General features: G+C 39.7%; 1 protein-coding gene across 1 annotated transcript in view; it reads right to left on the bottom strand.

Moving 5' to 3' along the window:
• Positions 1–307: 307 nt before the first annotated feature.
• LOC126374686 (follistatin-A) overlaps positions 308–24,332 on the bottom strand; it is a 35,908-nt gene continuing 11,883 nt past the window's right edge. Inside the window, exons 2-6 of the mRNA XM_050021401.1 lie at positions 24,066–24,257; positions 20,691–20,900; positions 4,703–4,918; positions 4,156–4,377; positions 308–2,456 (exon numbers count right to left, since the gene is read on the bottom strand). Of these exons, the coding sequence (XP_049877358.1) occupies positions 2,389–2,456; positions 4,156–4,377; positions 4,703–4,918; positions 20,691–20,900; positions 24,066–24,257 (908 nt within the window). The 3' untranslated portion in view covers positions 308–2,388. The remainder of the gene's footprint in view (positions 2,457–4,155; positions 4,378–4,702; positions 4,919–20,690; positions 20,901–24,065; positions 24,258–24,332) is intronic.

Genomic DNA, 24,332 nt, shown 5'->3' with positions numbered 1-24,332 from the left:
CAATTCAGTATCGACAAACTGTTTTATTAAAATCAACACATTTATGTCGGACTTAACTTCATATTTACATTATAGTTTAGCATTTTTTATATTTTTTTATTATTTTTATATGCGTGGTGGAGTACGCTCCATAGCCCTTCCGGCTAATTAAGGGGAGGCTTGTGCCTAGCAGTGGGATGTATATAGGCTGTTTATGTTTTATATTAATATGTAATATATTTTAATTGTTAAATTGCTTTGAGTATAAGATGAATGTTTTGGTTACGTAATCCTTTCTACTTGTAGGTATTGATTAAAAAGACAAAAATCAGTGTAAAATATTTATGAAGAAACAAGGACAATATATTATACATCATCTAGTGTCGCAATGAGTTCAACTACAACAATTTAGTATAGTATAGTTTATAGTAAGATACAGTAACAACTCGATTAGCACTAGGAAGTAATTGACGAGAGCCTAGTTACACGTTACATTAGTTGAGTCCACATTTAAACAAAATATACATTCTTCGTCTGCCAATAAACGGTAAAGCAAAATCTTCATACAAAATAGAAGCTTTTTCCTTAATTGGCAACACTGTTATACATTGACCAATCACTTGAATTTAGAATAATTTCCAGACCAATGAAAAATTATGAAAAGAAATTGCCATTTTATGATTGTAGCTACTGTAATTTAAATTTTCTACTCTTTGTGAGGCTATTGATGTGCTTTGCTTGCCTTGCAAATCATGCGTAACTATTATTTATTGGTTTTTGAAACCAAATAGAGTAAACCGCGTTGTCGTCGACTACTACCAAAATAATAGGTATTCCATTCTTGTTCTATTCGATACATTTGTCGTTACTGTGGTAGGTATAAAATGCTAGCCTTGATATTATATTATTGGAAACGCACATAAATATATAAACTACAACAGACTATGAGCATATGAGTCAGGGTTGCGTCCGTACCAAATGTTGTAAAATGGGCCATAACATCAGCACAATAGGTTTTAGAGCGCTGTATAAATACTACATGTCAAACGTTTCCAGGAATGTACCGAATCCAACAAGCATGTAACCTCAATATCAGGAGTCATAAATCCAACGCAGTAACGACAAATGTGGACTCGCGAATTAAAGACAGTTACGAAACTTTAAACTATTTAAAGCTAAGCAGGACGTCAAGAGAGACTCGCTCGAGTCGCATCACCTTCACATGGATACACCACAAATTATACATGTACTCGTCGCATACGCACAAAATAAACCATGGAAACATTTTGGAAATAATTTAAAAGTAACAATAAATTACTTTTTAAAATCTACAGTCTATAAAAATCACCTAATTTCCAATGTAAAACGTTTCGAAAATAAGAATATTCTAATAATATTACATGCACATAATACTGAAAGCGTATTCATAACATTTTAAACATTCAATATTCGAATTACACTTTTGAAGATCTCTGCGATATTCGATTCGTAAATAATAAACAAAACAAACAAGTAAACATAAATTTCATACAATTTTCAATAAAATTATTGCACTAAACTTCATATTTCATAACTTAATAATAAATATTGCATTAAGCGTTAAAACCACATTTCGTGAAGTAAAATTATTTAAGTCTTAAAATACTAAGAGTTAATTTATTTAAGAACAATTATGTCAGTCCGATGAAAGTGTTATCCATTTCATCCTACAAGCTTTTTTCAAGTAGCGACTTTCAACAAGACGGAAATTCCAATTTTTCTAAAATAGAAGTACCTAAGTTCCAAATATTGTGCTACCTACAGTCCCTATGTATAACATTTTGACTAAATATTAAGTACGATTTGGTGCTCAAATTTAATAATGTAAGTGTTAATTATTAAAGACTATAGAATTATTATTTATCTACAAAGTTTGAAAAGTGCTTCAGGTTCAGTAAATTTACCTAATCTACAATAGAAATACCTACGAATTTAATGAATTTGAAGGAACCTGGCACGTAGTTGACTTGAGAAGCGTTCGCTTCGAACAGGGTGTCCGACTCTATACAAGGTCCGGCGACAGCCGATTGTGACGGAAGTCTGTTGAGGTCTAACTGCAGTTGGTATAGCTTTTTATATAGTTCAATCAACTATATATGTGTCTCTACATATCGTGTATAACTATCGCCGGAGCTGTCTAGAGAATAACACCCCTACAGCACAGACTTTCAAATTAACCGACTTAAAAGTCAAACCCAAAGTTTTTCTTCAAAAGCACTGGGTACAACTCCAGTCGACTTTTTAGATATTCACTGTGACTCGGCTTATGGCTTGAGGCTGAGACTGCTTTGAAGTTCCTGCAGTTCTTGAAGGTGTGGTGGTGAGATCTGGCAATCAGCAGCAGTCGATCAGCTGAGACTCACTGCAATCTCATAGTACGCGAGCCTCCTCCACACTTCTCTCACCAGTCACACTATTGTCCGTTATGTTTTTGCTCCCTGAAAAGAGTTATATAGTTTTTCAATTAATTTAGATCTAAGACGATTTTTTCTATGCCTATGACTTACTGAAATGACATACTTATAACTTTCAAACAAAATACACTTCTTCTATCGTGTGGATTGTAAGGTGAATTACCAACCCCATCAACCCTGGTGTCAGGGTCATTACTGAGCCGCCATAGGCCCCTGACATGACTCATGTAACGACTAGGTACGTACTTACATCAGTAAGTAATAACCGGGACCAACGGCTTAACGTGCCTTCCGAAGCACGGATCTTTTTACGTTTTGGACAATCAGGTTATTAGCCTGTAATGTCCTAACCAAACTAGGGATCATAAATAGATTTTTGTGATTTGTCCCCATCGGGATTCGAACCCGGGACCTCCGAAACGTGAGCACAACGCTCAATCATTGGGCCACGGACGCCGTACACTGATGTCTATAGAAGATAAATTGTAAAACTCAATGCATGTTCAAAGGACGGCTGTGACGGGCGGCGGTGTTAGACATCTAGTTTTATTAGCGGTGGCGGCGTCTATGGCTAATTATTTTATACTTATTGACGCCGATGAGCTCAAACATATCCCGGCGGAGGCGCACACATTACTACCTACCTATTTACAATAGTAGGTACGACCATGGCCTACATTGGCACGGTAAGCCGATGCTAAAATATTTGACCCTTGTCGCTTAAGATTGCGTGCGCGGTCTATACGTGCATTGTACAAATTGCAACGCATATCCACACAATGGCCCCGATTCCTGCAGACATCTCTTAATTTTACTTTAAGTTATACCTGTCATTTTCTTATCCGCCGAAAAGGAAAGGGACGGATGATTGACAGCTTTTAATTTTAGGAAGAATGAGTAAATAAATGAATAACCCGGGCGAATTTTTAGACGGTTGTTTTAGATTTGTGCTTAAAATTGACGTGTGTTCCATAAATTTTATGCTTGTCGATTACCCGTCCCTTTCCTTTTCGGCGGATAAGAAAATGACAGATATAACCTAAAATAAAATTAGATGGTATTTACAGGAATTAGCACCAATGATCGCCTTTTGAACCAGAGGAAACCGTATTATTTCCAATCTGTCGCTGATAATGCATGAATAGGTCTTTCTGAATAACAAAATAGGCTTTAAGATGCAGATAACACGTTGCACAAAGTACTGCATCTAAATGAACTGAGTGACATGTGGGTCAATGTATTTCTGAATTTTAATCTGGTTTCGCAATTTTGTACTGTACTGTAATGTAGACAACAATGCAAGTACCTACGGCGTTTTGAAGTGAGTACTTACGTACAATATGTAATGCAAACGTGCGTATTAATTTGAATATCCAGAAATAAAATTGTGTTGCTAATTTAATCTGAATTGTAAATAAACTTGTAAATGTGGTCAACATCACACGTGACAACATCCATACGCGCGCAAATCAAGTGAAATTACAGCTAAGACATAGGCATAGAATAAGGAATAATACAACGTATAGAAGAATGGCAACTCCACTCCCCACCAGTGGCTGACCTAGGTTTACCTCACCCCCGGTCGGTCTTACTTTAGTCTTCGATCGTATGGGTGTCAGACGTCACATACAAATGCGTGTTGTACTATAAGGTCAATGTGTATGTAGTGTCTGTGTAAAACGAGGTTTTTTGTATGAACTGTCCGGGGTGTGCCATAGGTTACCTGTGCACGGGCCGGGGTGCATGGGGTCGACGACGCGGCCGGCGTGGCAGGCGGCGCGCTGCAGGCGGCACCACGAGGGGTAGGTGCGCGCGTCCGAGCCGCACAGCGCGCGCCGCGCGCCTCCGCCGCACGCGCCGCACGACACGCAGCGCGCGCCGCTCGCGCCGCCCGACGCGCAGCGCTGGCCCGCGCCGCACGATATCGTCGCGCACGTCGCGTTTGCTACGCAAGGAGGGCAAATTGCTGTCAAACATCCCTTGGCAAATTATTTCACATGGGTTGTTGAATTCCTTTATCTGTCTCTTTCGCACCAGATCTTTTTAACTTTGTGTCATGTTGTCTTACGCACTATGCTACAAGAACTATAGTTCTATCCTACAATAATCATGTCACTACTTTTGCTGGTGATAACCCAGCGTCCACCCGTGCCTCACCTGTCGACAACGAGTGGGCGCCGTGCGACGAGGCAGTGCGGGATAGGTGCCGGGTGGCTCTAATGAGCTCAGACTTCGGATACAACTTGAAGTCAGAAATGTATAATACCCACCTATGCAAGGCCCCCTGTACGCAAGCGGCAGCGCCTTCCCGCGCTCGCAGGCGGCCCGCCGCAGCGCGCATGCGCCGGCGTAGGTGCGGCCGTCCACGGCGCACACGGGCGCGCCCGCCACGCTGCACGCGCCGCACCGCACGCAGTGCGCGCCCAGCTCCGCATCCAATACGCAGCGCTTGTCGCCGCCGCAGCGCACGCCTTCGCAACTACCCACTGTCGACAAAAGTTAGACAGTGTTTTGTATAAGTAGTTGGTAGTTTACTTACGTTATATTTCGTCGTATAAGAGCAAGGACCAAGTATAAGACGGTAACAAAACCACAGGTAGAACCTTTCAATGCATTGATTTAGATTTTTGTGGCAAAACTTCAATATTTTTATAAACTTGATCAGAACTATTTTAGGAAATTCGATTCGGAATTGAAGGCTATTCAATTCAAAGTCTGCTTAAATTTGCACTTGTCCTTAATTACGACACTAATTGTAAAAGAAATAAGCATAAAAGTTTACTCGGTGGTTAGTAATATTCTGATTCTAACTACCTACTAACCATAATTTACTAAATTCCTAGAACATTTCAAATCGATAATAAACGCGGCAAGTTCCTTACAAGACAGATTATTTGCAGCAAAATACAAAATGGCTGGCCCCGTAGTCCAAGCCACGCTGGAGAACTTAGCGACCATCAATAAGCCATTAATCCCGCGAATGCTCAATCATAGTTGAATACTTAATGGAGCTAACTGGTGGAGTAATTGTAGAGGTTGTATGCGACGTGCGACATTAGTGCATGTGCAATCAATCATGGGATAATTCATCGTGGTGAATGTGCGTTCCCATTGTCAGTGCGTCAGACTTTATTGGAATAATTCAGAAACAATTTAAAAAGATTCCAAGCTCTAGCTTGTAAAAGTAGACACTTATAACTTATGAACGAAAACTTTGTTTTTTTTTCTAAATTATTTTCAGTTCCATATTTTTGCGACGGAAAATTCCACTTGATATTAACTCAGAATCACCCCTTAGTATTCGTTACGATGTTACTAACACTCTGTATTACAATAGTTTCATAACTTCCACTCAGACGCACACATAAACTCAAAATTCTGATTTGGTCCCTCAATGGGAACGTACATCGCGGTGATGGATGATGGTGGTGGGCAGTCACGAACGAGTTTACTATTGCTAGTCTTAAGTGTATAGGCACCGATTTACAGTTCATATTCTTTAAGATAATTGGTAGTTTGCGTTGATTGGATGTATTAAATTAACGACAGGCTACGTATAAACACGTAATAGTTTCATCTGAGCTCATTGTAAGTAGGTAGGTACGTTTATGTCAGCTAGTGGAACTCGATTCCTGCGTACTACTTAAACAGTGATATGCCTTTCTCCGGAATGTTCCCGTTGTAAAAACTGTTTAATAATAAGTACAGTCATGAGCGATATCATGTACCCACTTTAGAACCCTGTCGCACTATCATATTTGACATTTAGTGAGACTCACGGTTCAATTTGACAAAACAGTTAATGTGAAATGGTTTCATAGTGTATATACATATTAGTATTCGTTACCGTACACTGGCTGCTTTTCTTTTTCAAACTGATCTCTTGTACTCTGGTCTTTTCTGCCTAAAAGTTAGGTCTTCTATCGTGTGGGTTGTGAGGTGGATTACCAACCCCATCAACCCTGGTGTCAGGGTTACTATTAAGCCGCCAAAGGCCCTGACATGGCTCATGTGACGACTACTAACTAAAAAAAGTAAAGAACTAAACTAAAGTTAGGTAATAAAGCTCTTTTAACATAAGTTTTGCGCCTTTTTAATGCACATCACTGCATTTAAAGACGAAGAGATGATAAAGATGCCCGAAATCACATTCAAACGTATCTGGTTGTTTTTTCATATGTGGCCAGTGGTTAATTTAGTCGTTAGTTAAGCTCACGACTATATCCTAATTGGGGTCTATCGCAATGACGCCCATTCGATTGGAGACTAAAGTAAGACCAAGGAAGGGGGGTGGAGTGGTGAGGTAAACCTAGCTCAGACGCTGGGGGGAGCGGAGAGGAGCCGATCTATACGTAGTATTATTCCTTATTCTATGCTCATGGGTAGCGTTCTAAGATCCCCAGATTATTTCTAGATAAGGTGAAGAAATTAAATTCAAAACATAAGCTCACGATTGTATACCAATTAGGGTAGTCAGAGGTGCATCCATCATAAGATGACCTAAGTACCCACACCTCACTGAGTTTTCTGTTATGTGATAGGTGGTGAGCCGTATCGCCGTCTATAATAGGCGAGTCAACTTTGAGCGGGTCGAGCGTTTAGTACTATAATATATCCAATAAAAAGAATAGTCGGAATTATAAGCGCTGCTTTTGACCTGCTCTCCTTCTGAGCTTCTCTGCTTTTAACCAGCTTTTGGTGTGCCGAAGCCTAAAATAAAGAAAGTTGGGGGACGTCGAGCCGCGAGTCCTGATGATGACATTCCCATTTATGCACGGTAAACTAATGTCATGACTAAGTTATGCTAATTTATGGCCCATATCGATAGTTCATTATTATACATTGTTTATCGGGAGTCTCATATCCCTGATTTTAACGAGGTAAGAACCCGGTATTACTTGTTTTAATTAAGTAGTTCATCCACAGCCTCCGTGGTCTAGTGGTTAGAGCGTTAGGCTCGGATTCGATTCCCGATGGGGACATTGTCGAAATCACTTTGTGAGACTGTCCTTTGTTTGGTAAGGACTTTTCAAGGCTTGAATCACCTGATTGTCCGAAAAAGTAAATGATTCCGTGCTTCGGAGGGCACGTTAAGCCGTTGGTCCCGGCTATTAGCCGTAAAAACACCTCCACCAAGCCGCAGTGGAGCAGCGTGGTGGAGTATATACAGTAGTGGGATGTATACAGGCTGTTTATGTAAGTAGGTCGTTATTATGTTGAGCACTTTGAGGAAGTTAAACAGCCGAATGAGTTTTATCTTTTGTCTAAAACAGAAGTATGTTTTGAAATTATAATATGATACAAATAGCTAGCGGAGACTGAGTTTATTAACATTGACCAGTACTTAATGGCGACAGTGGCGCTGGGAATGCGACACTGCAATATAATAGTTGGAAATTAGACTGACAGAGATTGTAAATATCGAATGGTTTTCGCACTCTAATGGTTCGGATTACAGTGTCTGCGATAGAATGGTGTTTCTATGCAGGTAGAAAGTTCAAATTCAAATTCAAATTCAAAAATATCTTTATTCAGTAGGTAACATAGTTACACTTTGAATCGTCAATTTTTACATAACGAACGTCTCATCCGCCTAAAACTACTGCAGCTTCTCACAACCTGTATAGCCGGGGAAAAGAAGCTGCAAGAAAAACCTCGGCACAGGGCCCTAGACGTTCTTTAAAAAAAATAAAAATAAACATAAAATATTGATATACAATTGAGTAATTTAGCTGCCTAATATCAGTTCTCAGACAGTTAATCCCATGCATTCATATCTTCTAAATAATCACTAACTTTATAATAACCTTTTTTGTAAAGCTTCTGATTCATAGGCATAGAATAGGCAATTCATATTACCTACCTAGATACTTATCTCAGATATATATCTAAGTAGGTTACAACTCAACAAACACTCAACGAGGCAGACCACCAGCCCGATGGTCGTATGACATTGTGAGGTACGCCGGAAAGCAAACCCCGATACCAACTCCGCCGGCGTGGTCGACGATTTCCCTCATTTATTTATTTTTTTAGGAAGATTTACAGACAAATAACATTAGTGTATAAAACTGATTGCTTAACTATGTGCTAACAAAAAATCTCCACAGTTAATTCTCATTCAGCGCTTATCGCTATCGATCGGCTAGGGTCGATTGATTCTTTCAAATATTCGTCACCACACAATACTGATATTTGTGTTAAGTATTTCATTTAAAAATGAAAAGTGGCACACACGACGTGCCAATGAAAAAACAACAAACCGCAACAGTGAAAAAACAATTAAAATTTGATGTAAAAAAATGAATTTTTGTTTCATTAATTTCGTTCGAGTTGCTTAGCCCAACTCATGTTGAATCAACTCTAAAAAAACGAGTTTCTTGTATGATATTAATTAAAAATGTAAGAGCAGCGAGTGCACGACGATCAATCGTTACATTGTTCCGTTCATAGTTTAATTAATTATTTTGTCGGGCACTCGAGCTGGCAGCTCAGTAGTGCTAGTTAGCTCAGTCTAGACGGCGATCAAGTGGACCAGGCGAGCACAGGGGCGGTCTCAGGGCGCACACGGGACACTTCATACAAAACACCTCGTTTTACACAGACACCATACATTGACATTATCGTATATCCCGGGGTGTTTACCGGAGCTGTTTGTGAAGCCGTGAAAACGGGATAACGGTACAGAGGTGGTCTATGTACATAACGGCCTCCGTGGTCCAGTGGTTGAGCGTTGGGCTCACGATCCGGAGGTCCTGGGTTCGATTCCTGGTGTGGACATGTCACAAAAATTACTTTGTGGTCCCTAGTTTGGTTAGGACATTACAGGCTGATCACCTGATTATCTGAAAGTAAGACGATCCGTGCTTCGGAAGGCACGTTAAGCCGTTGGTCCCGGTTACTACTTACTGATGTAAGTACGTAGTCGTTATATGAGTCATGTCAGGGGCCTTTGGCGGCTCAATAGTAAACCTGACATCAGGGTTGATGAGGTTGGTAATTCACCTCACAACCCACACGATAGAAGAAGATGTACATACCATACGTCACACTCCGGACACTTCATACAAAAATCCTCGTTTTATATAGACACTACATTCACGTTATCATCCACGCGCGTTTCATTCACGTTATCACACGCACATTCACGTTAGCATCCAATCTGTGTGTGCGACGTCTGATGCCTATACGATCAAAGACTAAAGTAAGACTAAGGGAGGTGAGGTAAACCTAGCCCAGCCGCTGGTGGGGGGCGGAGATGTGCCGATATATACGTAGTATTATTCCTTATTCTACGCTCAGGGGTCGTTGTAGGAGCTCCATCAGCCCTAGATATGGGGAAGAAATTAAATTCAAAACATAGCATAACATAAGTTCACGATTGTATCCCAATTAGAGTAGTCAGAGGTGCATCCATCATAAGATGAACTAAGTACCCACACGTCATCGAGCTTTCTTTTAGATCAACGTTATGAAGTGAACGCGCCGAGCTAACTGTCTTAATGAAATTCAAAATCATTTAACAAACATATTCAACGTAAGTAATTAACAGCCTCCGTGGAGATGTTAGAGCGTTGGGTTCATGACCTGGAACTCCGGTTTCGATTCCCGATGGGGAGAGTCGAAATCACTTTGTAAGACTGTTTTTTGTTTGGTAATGATATTGCCTGTTTGTCCGAAAAACTAAAATGAGTACATGCTTCGGAGAGCGCGGTCCTGCCTTTCGCTGTAAATCATCTCCGGCATCCCGCAGAGCCTTCTAAAAGTGGAAAAAGATTTTTGGATGCAGAAAAGTGCACTATCTATTCAGAAACAGCTACCAATTTCGTCACCCAAACCCCATATTCTGAGTACGTACCTGCCTAAGAAGGTAAGATTACAGGAATTTATCAGGTCTAGAATCGGGCCGCCAGCGGTGTCGCGTCTGCACGGCGTGATACAACGTCAGCAGGGCTATGATAACGAAACTGGAATACCTACTTACATTAACAACTGGGAGTTTGTAAAGACTTCGTTAGAGGAGCAGTAAAATAACAGACGCAGAATAGAAAACGCGAGATATTTGTAGCGATTCACTAGCCTTTTCATTGTGATCTATTTAATATTACATAATATTTAATATAAGTATTATCTCTCTCTCTATTTAAGAGCTGCGCTCTTGTCGGTAGAGTAATCGCCATTCCTCTCTTCTTCCCGCCAAAACCTTCACCTCCCGATACGACACGACCTGCACCTTCTCTTTTATTTGTTTCATAAGTATTATACTTAATATATATTGTTATTTTTAATGTTTAAACATTTTGAATACGTTTTAAAGATTTATAAAAATAATATCCTCTAGTTTAAATTATATTTAGTACTTGTACTGATGTGAAACATTCCTCTTCTATCGTGTGGGTTGTGAGATGAATTACCAACCTCATCAACCCTGGCGTCAGTGTTGTTATTGAGCCGCCAAAGGCCCCGGACATGGCTCATGTAACGATTACTCACTTACAGCAGTAAGTAGTAACCGGGACCAACGGATTAACGTGCCTTCCGGAGCAAGGATCATCTTACATAACACACATTAAAAACATTAAAACATTAGTAAAATTTAAAGCTGATTATAATTTCACTGAAAAATATGATACGTACCTATACCTCCTTACTTACCTATCTACACTTTTGTATGTGTTTTGTTTGGCTCTCCAATACAAAAATAGCTCTCAGAAAGCAGTATAATTATAAAGGAAAGGAAAACACACATTTTGATCCAAACATACAACAAAAACAACCTATAAGTAGATAAGTATTTAGAATATTATGCTGCGCAGTAACATTATTGAGAGAATTACTGGCGACGCGCGCGCGCAAAAGTCGTAAAATTCGAAGGAGTTGACCCCGAAATTTCGTGCAATTTACAGTTTGGGTTTTAGGTTACCTATATAATTTATTACTATTCCTACCTACTCAAATTCAAACATATTTTTTTTTATTACCAAAATGAGAATGTGATGCCGAAGCTCTATTAAAGGCAAGGAATAATAAAGCAAAGACCGATGGGATGATCAGTGGTTTTATGATAAGTGTTTTATGTTTTCTTTTAATTGTTCTGTTCATCATCAGCCCATTAACGTCCCCACTGCTGGGGCACGGGCCTTCCCTATGGATGGATAGGGAGAACGGGCCTTAAACCATCACGCGGGCCCAGTGCGGATTGGTGGTTATTAACGACTGCTAATGCAGCCTTAACGTGCCTTCCGAAGCACGGAGGAGCTCGAGATGAAAACTTTTTATTTTTTTTGTGGTCACCCATCCTAAGACTGGCCTTTGCAAAAGTTGCTTAACTTCAACAATCGCAGACTGAGCGCGTTTACCGCTGCGCCACCGAGCTCCTCCGCCACCGAGCTCCTCAAGTGTTCTGTTCAGAAGCTTGTATTCCACATGTATCTACCTACTTATAGCTTATACCTACTACAGGTATGTTAATAACCTAGACCGAGAGATGTAGACGTCTTCCAAAGCACGCAGCATGCTAATAAACTGTCACACGTCTATATCCACGCCAACTGCGATTCTACGATGTTGTTTGTTTTTGTACAACTCCTATCCACAGTGTACGAGTTTGTAGCTCACGATCACGATAGCATACAAGTAGGTGTGTATACTAAACTAGTCAGTCTGCAAGTCCAGTTCAATCGCCGAGTACAAAACTGGTGGGCGATATTTTTACGTTTCCATTGAGTTGCGCGCGGTAACGGTGCGGCCGGTTCCTGTAATTGCGCCATTCTTGCCGATGACATCTTGCGCCCGCGCACCGGCCCATAAACACAGGTTTGCCTGCCTCCGCGACGTTCTTTCGGGAGTAATTGCAAGAAAATTGATTCGGGAAGTCATTATTTTACTTTATTTTTAATTTGTTTTGTTCTGCTTGGTTTGGACCAGAAAAAGTTTTAATGTGACATGTTTGTTGCTATCGTCTCGGACATCCACCTTCTGAAATGTACTTAATATAATAAACTGTGTTACACATATATGTGTATGTATAGGTACCAAAAAGTAACTTCAACTTTTATAAACCGATGCATATTCTGTCGTTTAGTATCGATAATGTTTTAAATCTGTGATGTTGTAGGTAAGTAAGTCAGACTCAAAAATAAATTTACTACGTACAAGTAATTTCACACTTAAGTAATAAAACTGTACAGTTTAACAACAAATAAACATGCATATTTACCTGCCAATTCTACTATCCCGTGTTTACTTTTATGGGAACACAAATAAACACCTTATTCCATAAAAACGAGTTGGACGCATAAATATCATATATTTCCCAGTGAAGAAACAAGAAATGCTGGATCATTAGGTAGGTAAGTACTTACGGTATGAAGTATAAACAGAGTTGCATCGGTTCAATTTACCTGTATTCTACTACTACAATTATTTTGCCCCGGGGTTCTCCTACTCGCAAAAAACAAAAGTCGACTGTGCGTAGTCGTACGGGCAACGAAGCGTTACCTCCGGTTCTCGATACTTAGCTATGATATTTACGAGGTAACGTTTACGACAAACTTTTTGTGCGTTTAATCGTTATATCGAATGATTCTTCTAGAAGTATCTGAATTAGCTAGGTACAGGTACAAACGAAGAGCAAAAGTTCAGTCACTGAGCCCAGTGAATTATTTGTAAACAGTGGTGAAATTATAAACCATTAGTTGACATAATTATGAAATTTATGTTTTTGTAGGTGGTTTTGGTCTATTACAGAAACGACATGAGGAGGTCTTAAGTGCATCCAGTTAATTTATTACTTTGCAAGAAACTGATTGGACTTTTGCAGCTTATCTTACATCGGTCTAGAAGGCGTAGGTGACAAGGTAGGTTATACTTATTCGTTTTGACTGATTTATTGCGCAATATGTTGCAATGGCTGAAAGAAATATGTCTGTTAAATGCGTAAAACCTATAAGTACCTATTTCCAAGAAAGCAATGGCATACACTTCGTAATTATTTTGTATTTTGGAATAATTATGTACCCGAGTTGAGGAGCTCGGTGGCGTAGCTGAAAACGCGCTCGGTCTGCGATTATTGAAGTTAAGCAAGTTTTGCAAACGCCGGTCATAGGATGGGTGACTACAAAAAAAAGGTTTTCATCTCGAGCTTCTCCGTGTTTTGGAAGGCACGTTAAGGCGTAGGTCCCGGCTGCATTGGCAGTCGTTAATAACCATCAATCCGCACTGGGCCCGCGTGATGGTTTAAGTCCCGATCTCCCTGTCCGTCCATAGGGAAAGCCCGTGCCCCAGCAGTGAGGACGTTAATGGGCTGATGATAATGATACTTCGTATGATGCAAATCCCAAAACGAGTTAATTCCGTAGCATCACAAAAGATCTTTAAGTATAACAATAAAGTAGGTACCAAAGCTATTCTTACCTTCGACTCGACCCACCTCGATAGGATTTATAAGACGTCGCGTACGAAAACAGATCGTGTCAAAGTCTAATGCGAACCGATAGTTGCGCGTGCATTCATTCACATGCATGCACCCGAGGCGTCGTTCGCCCAGACGTATCGTGCATCGCAATGAACCATTATTGAGTCCCGATCTCAATAGAGATGTACCAGCTTTCTAGGAACCGGCAATTTACTAGCCGCGATAGCAGGGGAGTGTCCGCCATTACGGTACGGGACCGGGATTAATACGGGAACGAAACCAAGTCCCGGACAACTTCAATGGACAATTGTTCTCGACTGTTTGGCAAAGTGATTCGCTCGAGAATTGCCTATTCTGAACGTTGCTCGAGGTCCTCGAAGGCGGTTACGAGACTTTTAATAAGTAAGAAAGTAGTAAAGAAAAAAAAAAAGGAAAATAATTATATATTTTCTCTCAACCAACACCTTTACAACAGAACCTGTCATCACAGTAATATTATTTATTTAGATTTGAATAAGTTTATTCAAAATTGTTTAATAACGACAGATAGAATATATCTATCTAAGTACTTTAAAAAAATTATATGTTCAGTACTAGTTTTTTATATTACAGACATTTCTGCCAGACCAGGCAGTAAACTTATTGACTGTACTGTCTTCTACAGTACAAAACCTTTTATTGACGGTAGTCAGCCATGTACCACGAATGGTACTTCATCTTTAAACTAGACAATAAGACAAAAGAGAAGCTTGAAATATTAAAACTAGTTCACCAAAATATTCAAGGCTTCTCTGGCAAAGAATTGGACATAGAATTATTTTTAGAGACATTTTTTATTGACATTTTATGTATTACTGAGCATTGGTTTAAGGATTATGAATTGTTATTCGGTTTTGAAAATTATCATTTGGCTAGCGCTTTCTGTCGAAAGATCAAAATACGTGGTGGCTCCCTTATTTTTATCAGAAATAGTTTAAAATATAAAGAACGCAAAGATATTACTGGACTTTCGATAGAGGGCACTATGGAGATTTCATGTATAGAAACAGAGAAACATATTGTTGTGGCCGTATACAGACCCCCATACAGTGCTAACTTCACAGTTTTTGAATCAGTGATGGAAAATGTACTGAAGGTCATATCCAAAAGTAATAAATCTATTATAGTGTGTGGAGATTTTAACGTTGATTTATATGAAGTAGATTCAATTACAACTAGATTTCTAAGTTTGTTTACATCTTTTAACCTTGTTAATATATTTATGGAGCCAACTAGAATTACAGAAACAACTGCCTCATGTTTAGATAACATTTTTTGCAATTGTGATTTCCAAGATAACAGTATCCTTAACTGTTTTAAGTCTGATCACAGTGGGCAGTTGGTTAGTTTTCCAGTACTTAAAAATGTGCAAAAAATTAAATTTAGTACTCGACCCATCACTGATAATCGGATAGAGAAATATCGAAATAGTCTTATTAGTAACTTACCTTGTCCAAACTTTGATACAGACAATCCTGACGATTTTTACAGGGATTTCTTCACTATTATCCATAAAGAATTTGAAAATAATTTTCCTCAAAAGGTAGTTACCAACAGTCAATCATTCAAGTTCAGTGACTGGGCTACCGTAGGCATTCGCAAAAGTAGAAATACTCTTTATTCTTTATATGAGGAAAAAACGTATACACACGCTGATAGTTTCAAAAGCTACGTCAAAAATTATTCTAAAATATTTCGAAGAGTGTGTTATACAGCCAAACAGATGCATATTAGTAGTAAAATAAAGACCGCGGATAATAAAATAAAGGCAGTTTGGCAAGTAATAAATAGTGAAACAAAGGCTTCTAAACCGCGTGAATTAGAATACAATATAGAATCGGGCACTGGGTTAGTAAAACAAGATAAAGATGTAGCTGAAGTTTTTGATAAATTCTTCACGAACATCCCTGTAAAAACTACAGAATCTCTCAGGTCCTCTCCTGTTCAAGCTGATATATTATTAAAAAGTAATGTTACTGCTTGCACTGAATTATTTGATTTTAAACGCGTTGATCCGAGTAGTATTATTAAAGTATTCAAACAGCTGAAACTTAAAACCTCGAAAGATTTATGGGGATTGTCTGTCAAATTGATGAGCTCTGTTATTGATATCTTAGCACCATATCTAGCTTACATCTTTAATATGAGTGTTGAAAATGGCACTTTTCCAAATTTAATGAAAATCAGTAAAGTTATACCTCTTTTTAAATCGGGCACAAAATCAGACCCCACGAATTATAGACCGGTTTCTATTCTACCAGTACTTAGTAAAATTTTCGAGAAAATTATTCTCGACCAACTGCTATGTCATTTTAATTTAAATAACTTACTCCACAGCCAGCAGTTTGGTTTTACTAAGGGTCGGTCTACAACAGACGCGAGTGTGACATTTGTTCGACACATTTTCGATGCTTGGGAGAAGTCGCAGAATGCCGTAGGAGTATTCTGTGACTTATCTAAGGCGTTCGACTGCGTGGATCACGAGACCTTGCTTTTGAAATTGAGGCACTATGGACTAAATAATGGAGCTCTCAGTTTGCTAAATTCATATCTAGGTGGTAGGATACAAAAGGTACAAATCAATAGTACAACTTCTTCGGGCTCTCATGTTCAAATGGGAGTTCCTCAAGGATCCATTTTGGGTCCGTTTCTTTTTTTAGTGTACATAAATGATTTACCTTATGTAGTACAGAACCAAGCTGACATTGTGCTGTTCGCGGATGACACTTCTCTTATATTTAAAATCGACAGAAAGTTAGAGGAATTTGACGAAGCAAACAGCGCTGTGTCGCAGGTTCTAAGTTGGTTTACAGTAAATAACCTAGTTCTAAATGCTAAGAAAACGAAGTGTATTAAATTTGTTCTACCAAACGTAAAGAAAGTAAATAATAACATTAAAATTAACGACGAGAAACTAGATTTTGTTGAACACACAGTTTTCTTAGGAATTACTGTAGATTCAAAACTTCAATGGGGCCCACATATTGTATCACTAGCGGGCAAGCTAAGTTCAGCAGCATATGCCGTCAGAAGGATCCGACAACTCACAGATGTACCCACTGCTAGACTTGTCTACTTCAGCTACTTCCACAGCATAATGTCTTACGGTATTTTGCTGTGGGGTCGAGCCGCTGATGTAGAAACTATTTTCATCATTCAAAAAAGAGCAGTTCGCGCTATTTATAAGCTGCGTTGTCGGGACTCTTTGAGGGAGCTGTTTAAAGAAATAAATATACTGACGGTCGCAAGTCAATATATATATGAAAACATTATGTATGTACGTAAAAACTTATCTCTCCTTCCGAGAAACTGTGAAAGGCATACTTACAATACAAGAAATAAACATAAAATTGCTATTCAAAATTCTAGATTAAGTAAATTAAATTCATCTTTTTTGGGGTTATGTATACGTTTTTACAATAAAATACCAGATAATATTTTAAATTTGTCAGAAAATAAATTTAAAGCTCACGTGAAGCTTACTTTATGTAAAAAAGCTTATTATAAGATTAATGACTACCTAAATGATAAAAATGTCTGGTATTGAATGTGTTCCTCTAGTTATTAAATAACTTGTAATGTATATCCTCATTGGTTTTTAAAAGATGTGTTGCTGTTGCAGTTTCTTGTCATTTCTTCTCCTCAGCCATAACACCTTGCGAAATGACGTAAATTCAAAAATGTTACATTGACCTTCAACAAGTTTATCCATGATAATTACGTTGAATAAATGATTCTGATTTCTGATTTCTGATTTCTAAGAAATGTGTTTACTGTACTTGGGTGTTTGATCTGATATAAATGTAGGATTACGCTTGTTTATGAGTCAGAGTTTTAAACTTTCGTAAGGAGTACCTATCAATAGCCAGGGTGAATGTTGTTTTTATTAACTTTACTCCATTTGTGGATTTTGTTATAAGTAGTTACATGGGCATGACTGCGTATGCGCAAAGGACGCTATTATTTATTGCTGTTTAGATAATAGCAAGAAGGTACACAAAAAATTGCACCGCGTGCCAGGTCTAGATACAAATAAATGTACTTAGATAGATTTTTCAAGTTATGTTTACAGTATTCCATAAAAAAAATGAATATTTTTGTTGTCACTGCCACACTTCCTAAGTACGTGTCATTATTTTAGATTAAGTAAGTGGTTTCATGGGTTCTATGTGTCAGTTCTGTGAGTGGATGTAAAGATTGATCATGAAGAACGGAACTAAATAAAAAAATTGGGACCAAATAAAAATCTTAGAATCTCCTAAAATGTCGCTTGATCGCATCGCATAATGCAATGTAGAGTTGCTTATACAATTTCTTTCAAAAAAGTTAAACTTTTGAAGGTGAACAGATGTATCATTTTTCATCTATAAATAGTGTAGGTACTATTGTATGTATAATCCAGATCCATAAACAAAGCAAAGAGGTACTTGCGCCGCTTCTTCACCTCAGAATATACTTAATTTTGAAGTCCTTATTGAACTTTCGGTTTCAAGGTTTGGTTAAGGTTCAATAATGGTTTTTTTTCTGAAATAAAGCTATATTATTATTTGTATGTCGTTTCCATATCTCGGGACTATAGAGTCCCGGACTTTTGGAAGGTGTACGTGGGGCCGAAGCCAACACGTAGAGGCCTTCAGACACTAATCTAAATTAGTTGTGACACTACCCTGTATGCACTATGGGAGTGCACCCAAAGACAATCCCCGGTTCGTGTGTACATTGCAGATTATGGAAACAAAGGGAACTGGGCTATTGGGTTGGGGGTTACTGGAGTGGGATACTTGGGTTATTATTATTATTTGTATGTAGTCCCCATATCGCGGGCCTATAGAGTCCAGTACTTTATATTATTATTACATTGGAAATAAAAATGATTTTGAAGCCGCTCTAATGTTGTCAAAATCTTACCTTTGACTCTACCCACCTTGATAGGGTTTATAGGACATCGTGTACGAAAACAGATCGTGTCTATCTTGCAATGGAAATAATTTTGAAGCATGTGTAATATTCACAAAGATAAAATTAATAAATCGAAATAATCTGACTCGGACCGGACTTGAACCCGCAGCTTCTGTCAAGCTGGGACGAGCGCGTTAACCATTACACCACCGGGTCCCCCTCCTGTTCATGCGAAATTTTGTGGCGCAGCGGTAAACGCGCTCGGGCTGCGATTGTTGAAGTTAAGCAACTTTCGCAAAGGCCGGTCATAGGATGGGTGACCACAAAAAAATTCATCTCGAGCTCCTCCGTGCTTCGGAAGGCACGTTAAGCCGTTGGTCCCGGCTGCATTAGCAGTCGTTAATAACCATCAAACCGCACTGGGCCCGCGTGATGGTTTAAGGCCCGATCTCCCTATCCATCCATAGGGAAGGCCCGTGCCCCAGCAGTGAGTACGTTAATGGGCTGATGATGATGATGATGATGATTATATGTATGAGTAATATTGTCAAAATCCCCAAGCTAAAACTTTGTACGCGACACGCGTGGCGTCTCGCAGTTACCCACAGTCAAGCTTCAGCGGTTCAGTAATGAGTCAGTATAACTTTGATGGGTCTTAAACGCGCCTTTATATTGCAAGTTGCACTAGACGGTTGCTAGGTGCGTCTATTAGACATACTAGTTGTTGCCATGCTAACCGCACCGTCCATCAATCTTGGTTATACTTAGATGTTTATGACATGACGAATTACTCGTATTAGCTCTTCTACTCTCCGTTTTCGATCAAGCTGGGCATGTGATAACTATAGAAAATATTCCTATTTTATGTCAGTCGATGCTGTGTTGGATACTTATAATACGGCCTACTTTCAAAAAACCATCTTACCAATCAAAAATAAACAAGCGGCGAATATTTGTTTCGGTATTTGAGTTAAGCAAAATTGAATCCAATATTCAAAAATTCGATTAATCTTTGCTTGGCTAACTAATACCTAAATCATCGCTTGTTTCTTTTTTTAATATTGGTCGTGGTTAAGTTAGAATTTGGAGCAACAGAATCAATCCATACTACCTATTTGACCTAGGTAGATAATTTCTGACTTAAAATTGTATTTTTATATTACTTAAATTGTTGTAACATTGTAAACGGCACGTTTAAGCTCCCTGACCCTTAGTGGAAGAATAGTACAGTAGCTGTTTAGCAGCTTTAAAGATAATTACTCAGCTTTGGAATAGCTACCTGTAGCTTTTGAAGTACTTACTGCTATTGTGATACTAGGCTGGTTGGTAGTTTCCGTCTGAGACTGTTATTACAGTGAATGCTAGAATTCACTTTTATTATTTAACACGCCAGGTGTATTTTAGTATTTAATTTTGAGCTGTTTATACTCTGTGTCCATTCAAACTAATGCATCCGTAATGATCGCAATAAAACAGCACCACTACACCGGCGCCGGCGCCGGTAGCTCGGCAGTCCTCTTAAGTTTTCATACTATTATTATCGCGATCTTCAAAAATACTTATCTAAATTGTATTTTTTTTATAATTTATGCTAGTTGGAGAAAAGTATGCCGTTTTCTGCTTACCACTAATGTAGTGATTGGCTTCGCTACCGAGATAACCCGAAATGGTCAACACATCATCATTTCCAGGGATAACAACTCCTGTATAATTGATTCAAAAACAAAAATCGTGTATTTTCAACACAGGATCATCAGCGAAATCAAGATTCCATTTTAGTTCAATGGTACTATTCTATTCTACTATCTTATCACTTCCACCATCGACGTATAGATACGTTACTATAGTAAAACTTATCACCGCTTCTGATCATGTTATCCAATGGCTGTAGAGATCAATCTTACCTCGACACGGTCCAGGGTAGTCCAAGCTCAGGTGTTTGGCGGGGCGTCGACACGCGCGGCGCCGGAGTCGACACAGCGAGCGGTAGGTCTTGCCGTCGGAGCCGCAGACAGCGCCGGCGCGGCGGCAGCTCGCTGCGCACACGCATCGCGCGCGCCCGCCCCGCACCACGCAACGGCGTCCCGTACCACAGGACACGCCTGCACATGATTCTGTTGAAGAGAAGAAGAGTTCAAATGGTACTTTTCTTTAGATCGGGTTGCTTCAGTGAGCAGTGGGGAAGGGTGTAGTAGATACCTATGCGTCAGTGTAAGCAACGGCTGAAAGAAACGGACTTTACAAAGTGAAAAAAAATCTAGGACTGTAGTTCCTTAAACATGGCAGTATCAGTGCGGCTGGACGTATCCAATTTGTAAGCATAGGCGGTCAGCCTATGCTGACATAAATACATAATATTAGATGGGTCTAACAATGTAAGAACTTAAAAAATGGGGGAAACAAAGTCATAATACGGATTCGTAGACTTAGGACCTATTGATCATCCAAATGGCATACAATTGATGCATATAATCATCATCATAAGCCCATTAACGTCCCCACTGCTGGGGCACGAGCCTTCCCTATGGATGGATAGGGAGATCGGGCCTTAAACCATCACGCGGGGCCAGTGCGGATTGATGGTTATTAACGACTGCTAATGCAGCCGGGACCAACGGCTTAACGTGCCTTCCGAAGCACGGAGGAGCTCGAGATGAAAACTTTTTTTTGTGGTCACCCATCCAATGACCGGCCTTTGCGAAAGTTGCTTAACTTCAACAATCGCAGACCGAGCGTGTTAACCGCTGCGCCACCGAGCTCCTCAACATGCGTATACATATGGGAAAATCTATCATACACACTAGGTTATGTAAGTACACCGAGTCATCATCATCTTTCCAGTGCTATTCCATTACAAATCTAACCTGAAGATTTGACAGGTTCGGTTTTTTATAGAAGCGACTGCCTGCCTGCCCTTCCAAGCCGCGAAGGGGAAACCAGCCCAATACAGGTTAGGTCACGTACTCACAAAGTACATCGAATGTGAATATAATTTACTTAATATTTTTTTCAATGTAGTGGTATTCAACGAAATCGCATTTTGATAATGAATAAAATACTCGTCGACCGAATACTACCTCCGAGGGGCTACGATCTACTCCATCGACTCGCTAGAGAGCTAGCAAATTATCTACCATTTTTATAAGCTGAAGCATCAGTGGAACAAGCTTCTCCTAGGCTCTCAAAAGCTTATCTAGAGTAATATCTCCAACATCGCGAGATGTGAGAGAAATGGCAGATGCATTAGTGGACTGCTTTCGATCGATCAGGCCATTAGCGGGATAGCTTGTAACTGGACCTTTATAGATACACTGCTGTGTGAGATTATGGAGTTTGTATAAAGATATAGATTAGGTACTATAACTAACACGTTCACTGTGTATGAACCACATGAGGCAATCAATTTGAAACTCATACCTACGTGCATGTACAATGGGGCACATGTTTTCTTCCTTTAGTGTGTCTATGTACATACATTCCAATGTGTTTATCGAAAAATAACATTGCACGTGAGGAGTTGACATAGAATTTTCAAGTTGCACAGTGAACGTGATAACATAGCACCACGCCTGTAATCAGAGATGGTAGATATGTATAGTATACCTACACACCCACACCTCGCCAGCTGTGTTTCAGTCCCATGTAATAAGGGCGAGCCTTTTGCCATAAACCGGGCTTAAAATCTTGTAACCACGTGATATTCATTATTTATGATTCAAATACGAATTAAAACTCATAAACGTTATTTTGAGATTATTGTAGTTATTTCTCTGACGGATTTTGTTTACAACATGCCCTGGAAGACATGCAGCTAAACGTCTTCTATGTTTTTAACAGTTAGTTATTTAATAATGCTACTTGACAACCTAGTCAAATGAGATACTTTTTACGAAACGTGATAACGGAAGTTTTCTTCGGAGTTTGTATGGAAATACCATCTACTCATTGTTATTTAATTCGTAATTGAAATTCGAAAATAATTCAGAAATTAAAATGAGATTGATTTTTGAACATCGTAGATTGGCTTCTATTTCTAGATTGGCATTTTATAATTTATCTTTGACCCTGTCAAATACCCAATTGATTGGTTTTACCTACTTGTGGCATAGCTCATGATCGTGTTTACGAATACCGCGCTGGAGATAGCCAGAGCCGTCTCATCTATATTACGAATTTTAATATATTGTAATCACATCACATCACCAGCCCATTAACGTCCCCACTGCTGGGGCACGGGCCTTCCCTGTGGATGGATAGGGAGATCGGGCCTTAAACCACCACACGGGCCCAGTGCGGTTTGGCGGTTATCAACGACTGCTAATGCAGCCGGGACCAACGGCTTAACGTGCCTTCCGAAGCGCGGAGGAGCTCGAGATGTTTTTTTTTGTGGTCACCCGTCCTATGACCGGCCTTTGCGAAAGTTGCTTAACTTCAACAATTGTAGACCGAGCGCGTTTACCGCTGCGCCACCGAGTTCCTCCATATTGTAATATACCACCTATTTTTATTTGTATTTGTGACTTGTCTTTTATTAAAATATTCTCATTCAAAATATTCATTAACGTAACGTTGACTGAGGTAACACGCATACAATATACATTCATTTGTACAAGATTTTACATTTATACCGCATTCTTGTACCGATGCCAAACTGTTTCTTGCAAGTGAATTGAGCTGTTTATCTAGGTACCTATCGGGCAATGCACTCGGCGTCCTAATTTTGTATTAAAACAATGGATAAGCTAGTGTGCACTTGGCGAATGAATTCGAGTGGAATTGTTTACCTCGCTCAATTGAAGCTAATATAGGCGCAATTACGTGTTATAGTAGTACCTACCAGTCTAGACGCTTCAATAAAAATACGAGTAAGTATGTGCATCTGCCTATTGCGAGTGGAGCATTGTAGTTGGGTTTTGTTTGTTTTTCAGTAGTCTTCTTCTATCGTGTGGGTTGTGAGGTGGATTACCAACCTCAACCTGTGTCAGGGTCACTATTGAGTCGCCAAAAACCTCCGACGTGACTCATGTAAAGACTACATACTTACATCAGTAAGTAGTAACTGGGACCAAAGGCTTAACGTGCCTTCCGAAGCACGGCTATTGATTGAGTGATTTTACACTGCAAAGTCCTTACCAAACCAAGGACAGTCTCACAGAGTGATTTCGACAATGTCTCCATCGGGAATCGAACCCGGATCTCCAAATGGCAAGCTCAACGCTCTAACCACTAGACTATGGAGGCCGTTTGTTATATGCATGTAGGCATGTATAAGTACTGACCAGCACAAGCAGTACAAGGTACACCCCCGGAGAGCGCCTTGTAGAAGAATATCTCGCCGCTGTCTAGGTCGCGCGGGCTCCAGGCGGCGGGCGCGGCGCGTGCGCCGGCGCAGCACTCGGCGCGGCCCACGCGCAGCGCCGCCACCGAGCTACAGCGCCCGCCGCGCTCCATACCCGTCCAGCAGATCCCGGCTGCACAAACAAAGAGGGATCACATCAGAAAAAAGCCAAAGACGAAGCTGCGGTGTGTTCTCTCGCCCCAGAGAG

This window comes from Pectinophora gossypiella, chromosome 17 (assembly GCF_024362695.1).
Source record: "Pectinophora gossypiella chromosome 17, ilPecGoss1.1, whole genome shotgun sequence".
Taxonomy (NCBI): Eukaryota; Metazoa; Arthropoda; class Insecta; order Lepidoptera; family Gelechiidae; genus Pectinophora; species Pectinophora gossypiella.
This window is presented reverse-complemented; position numbering and strand designations above follow the sequence as displayed.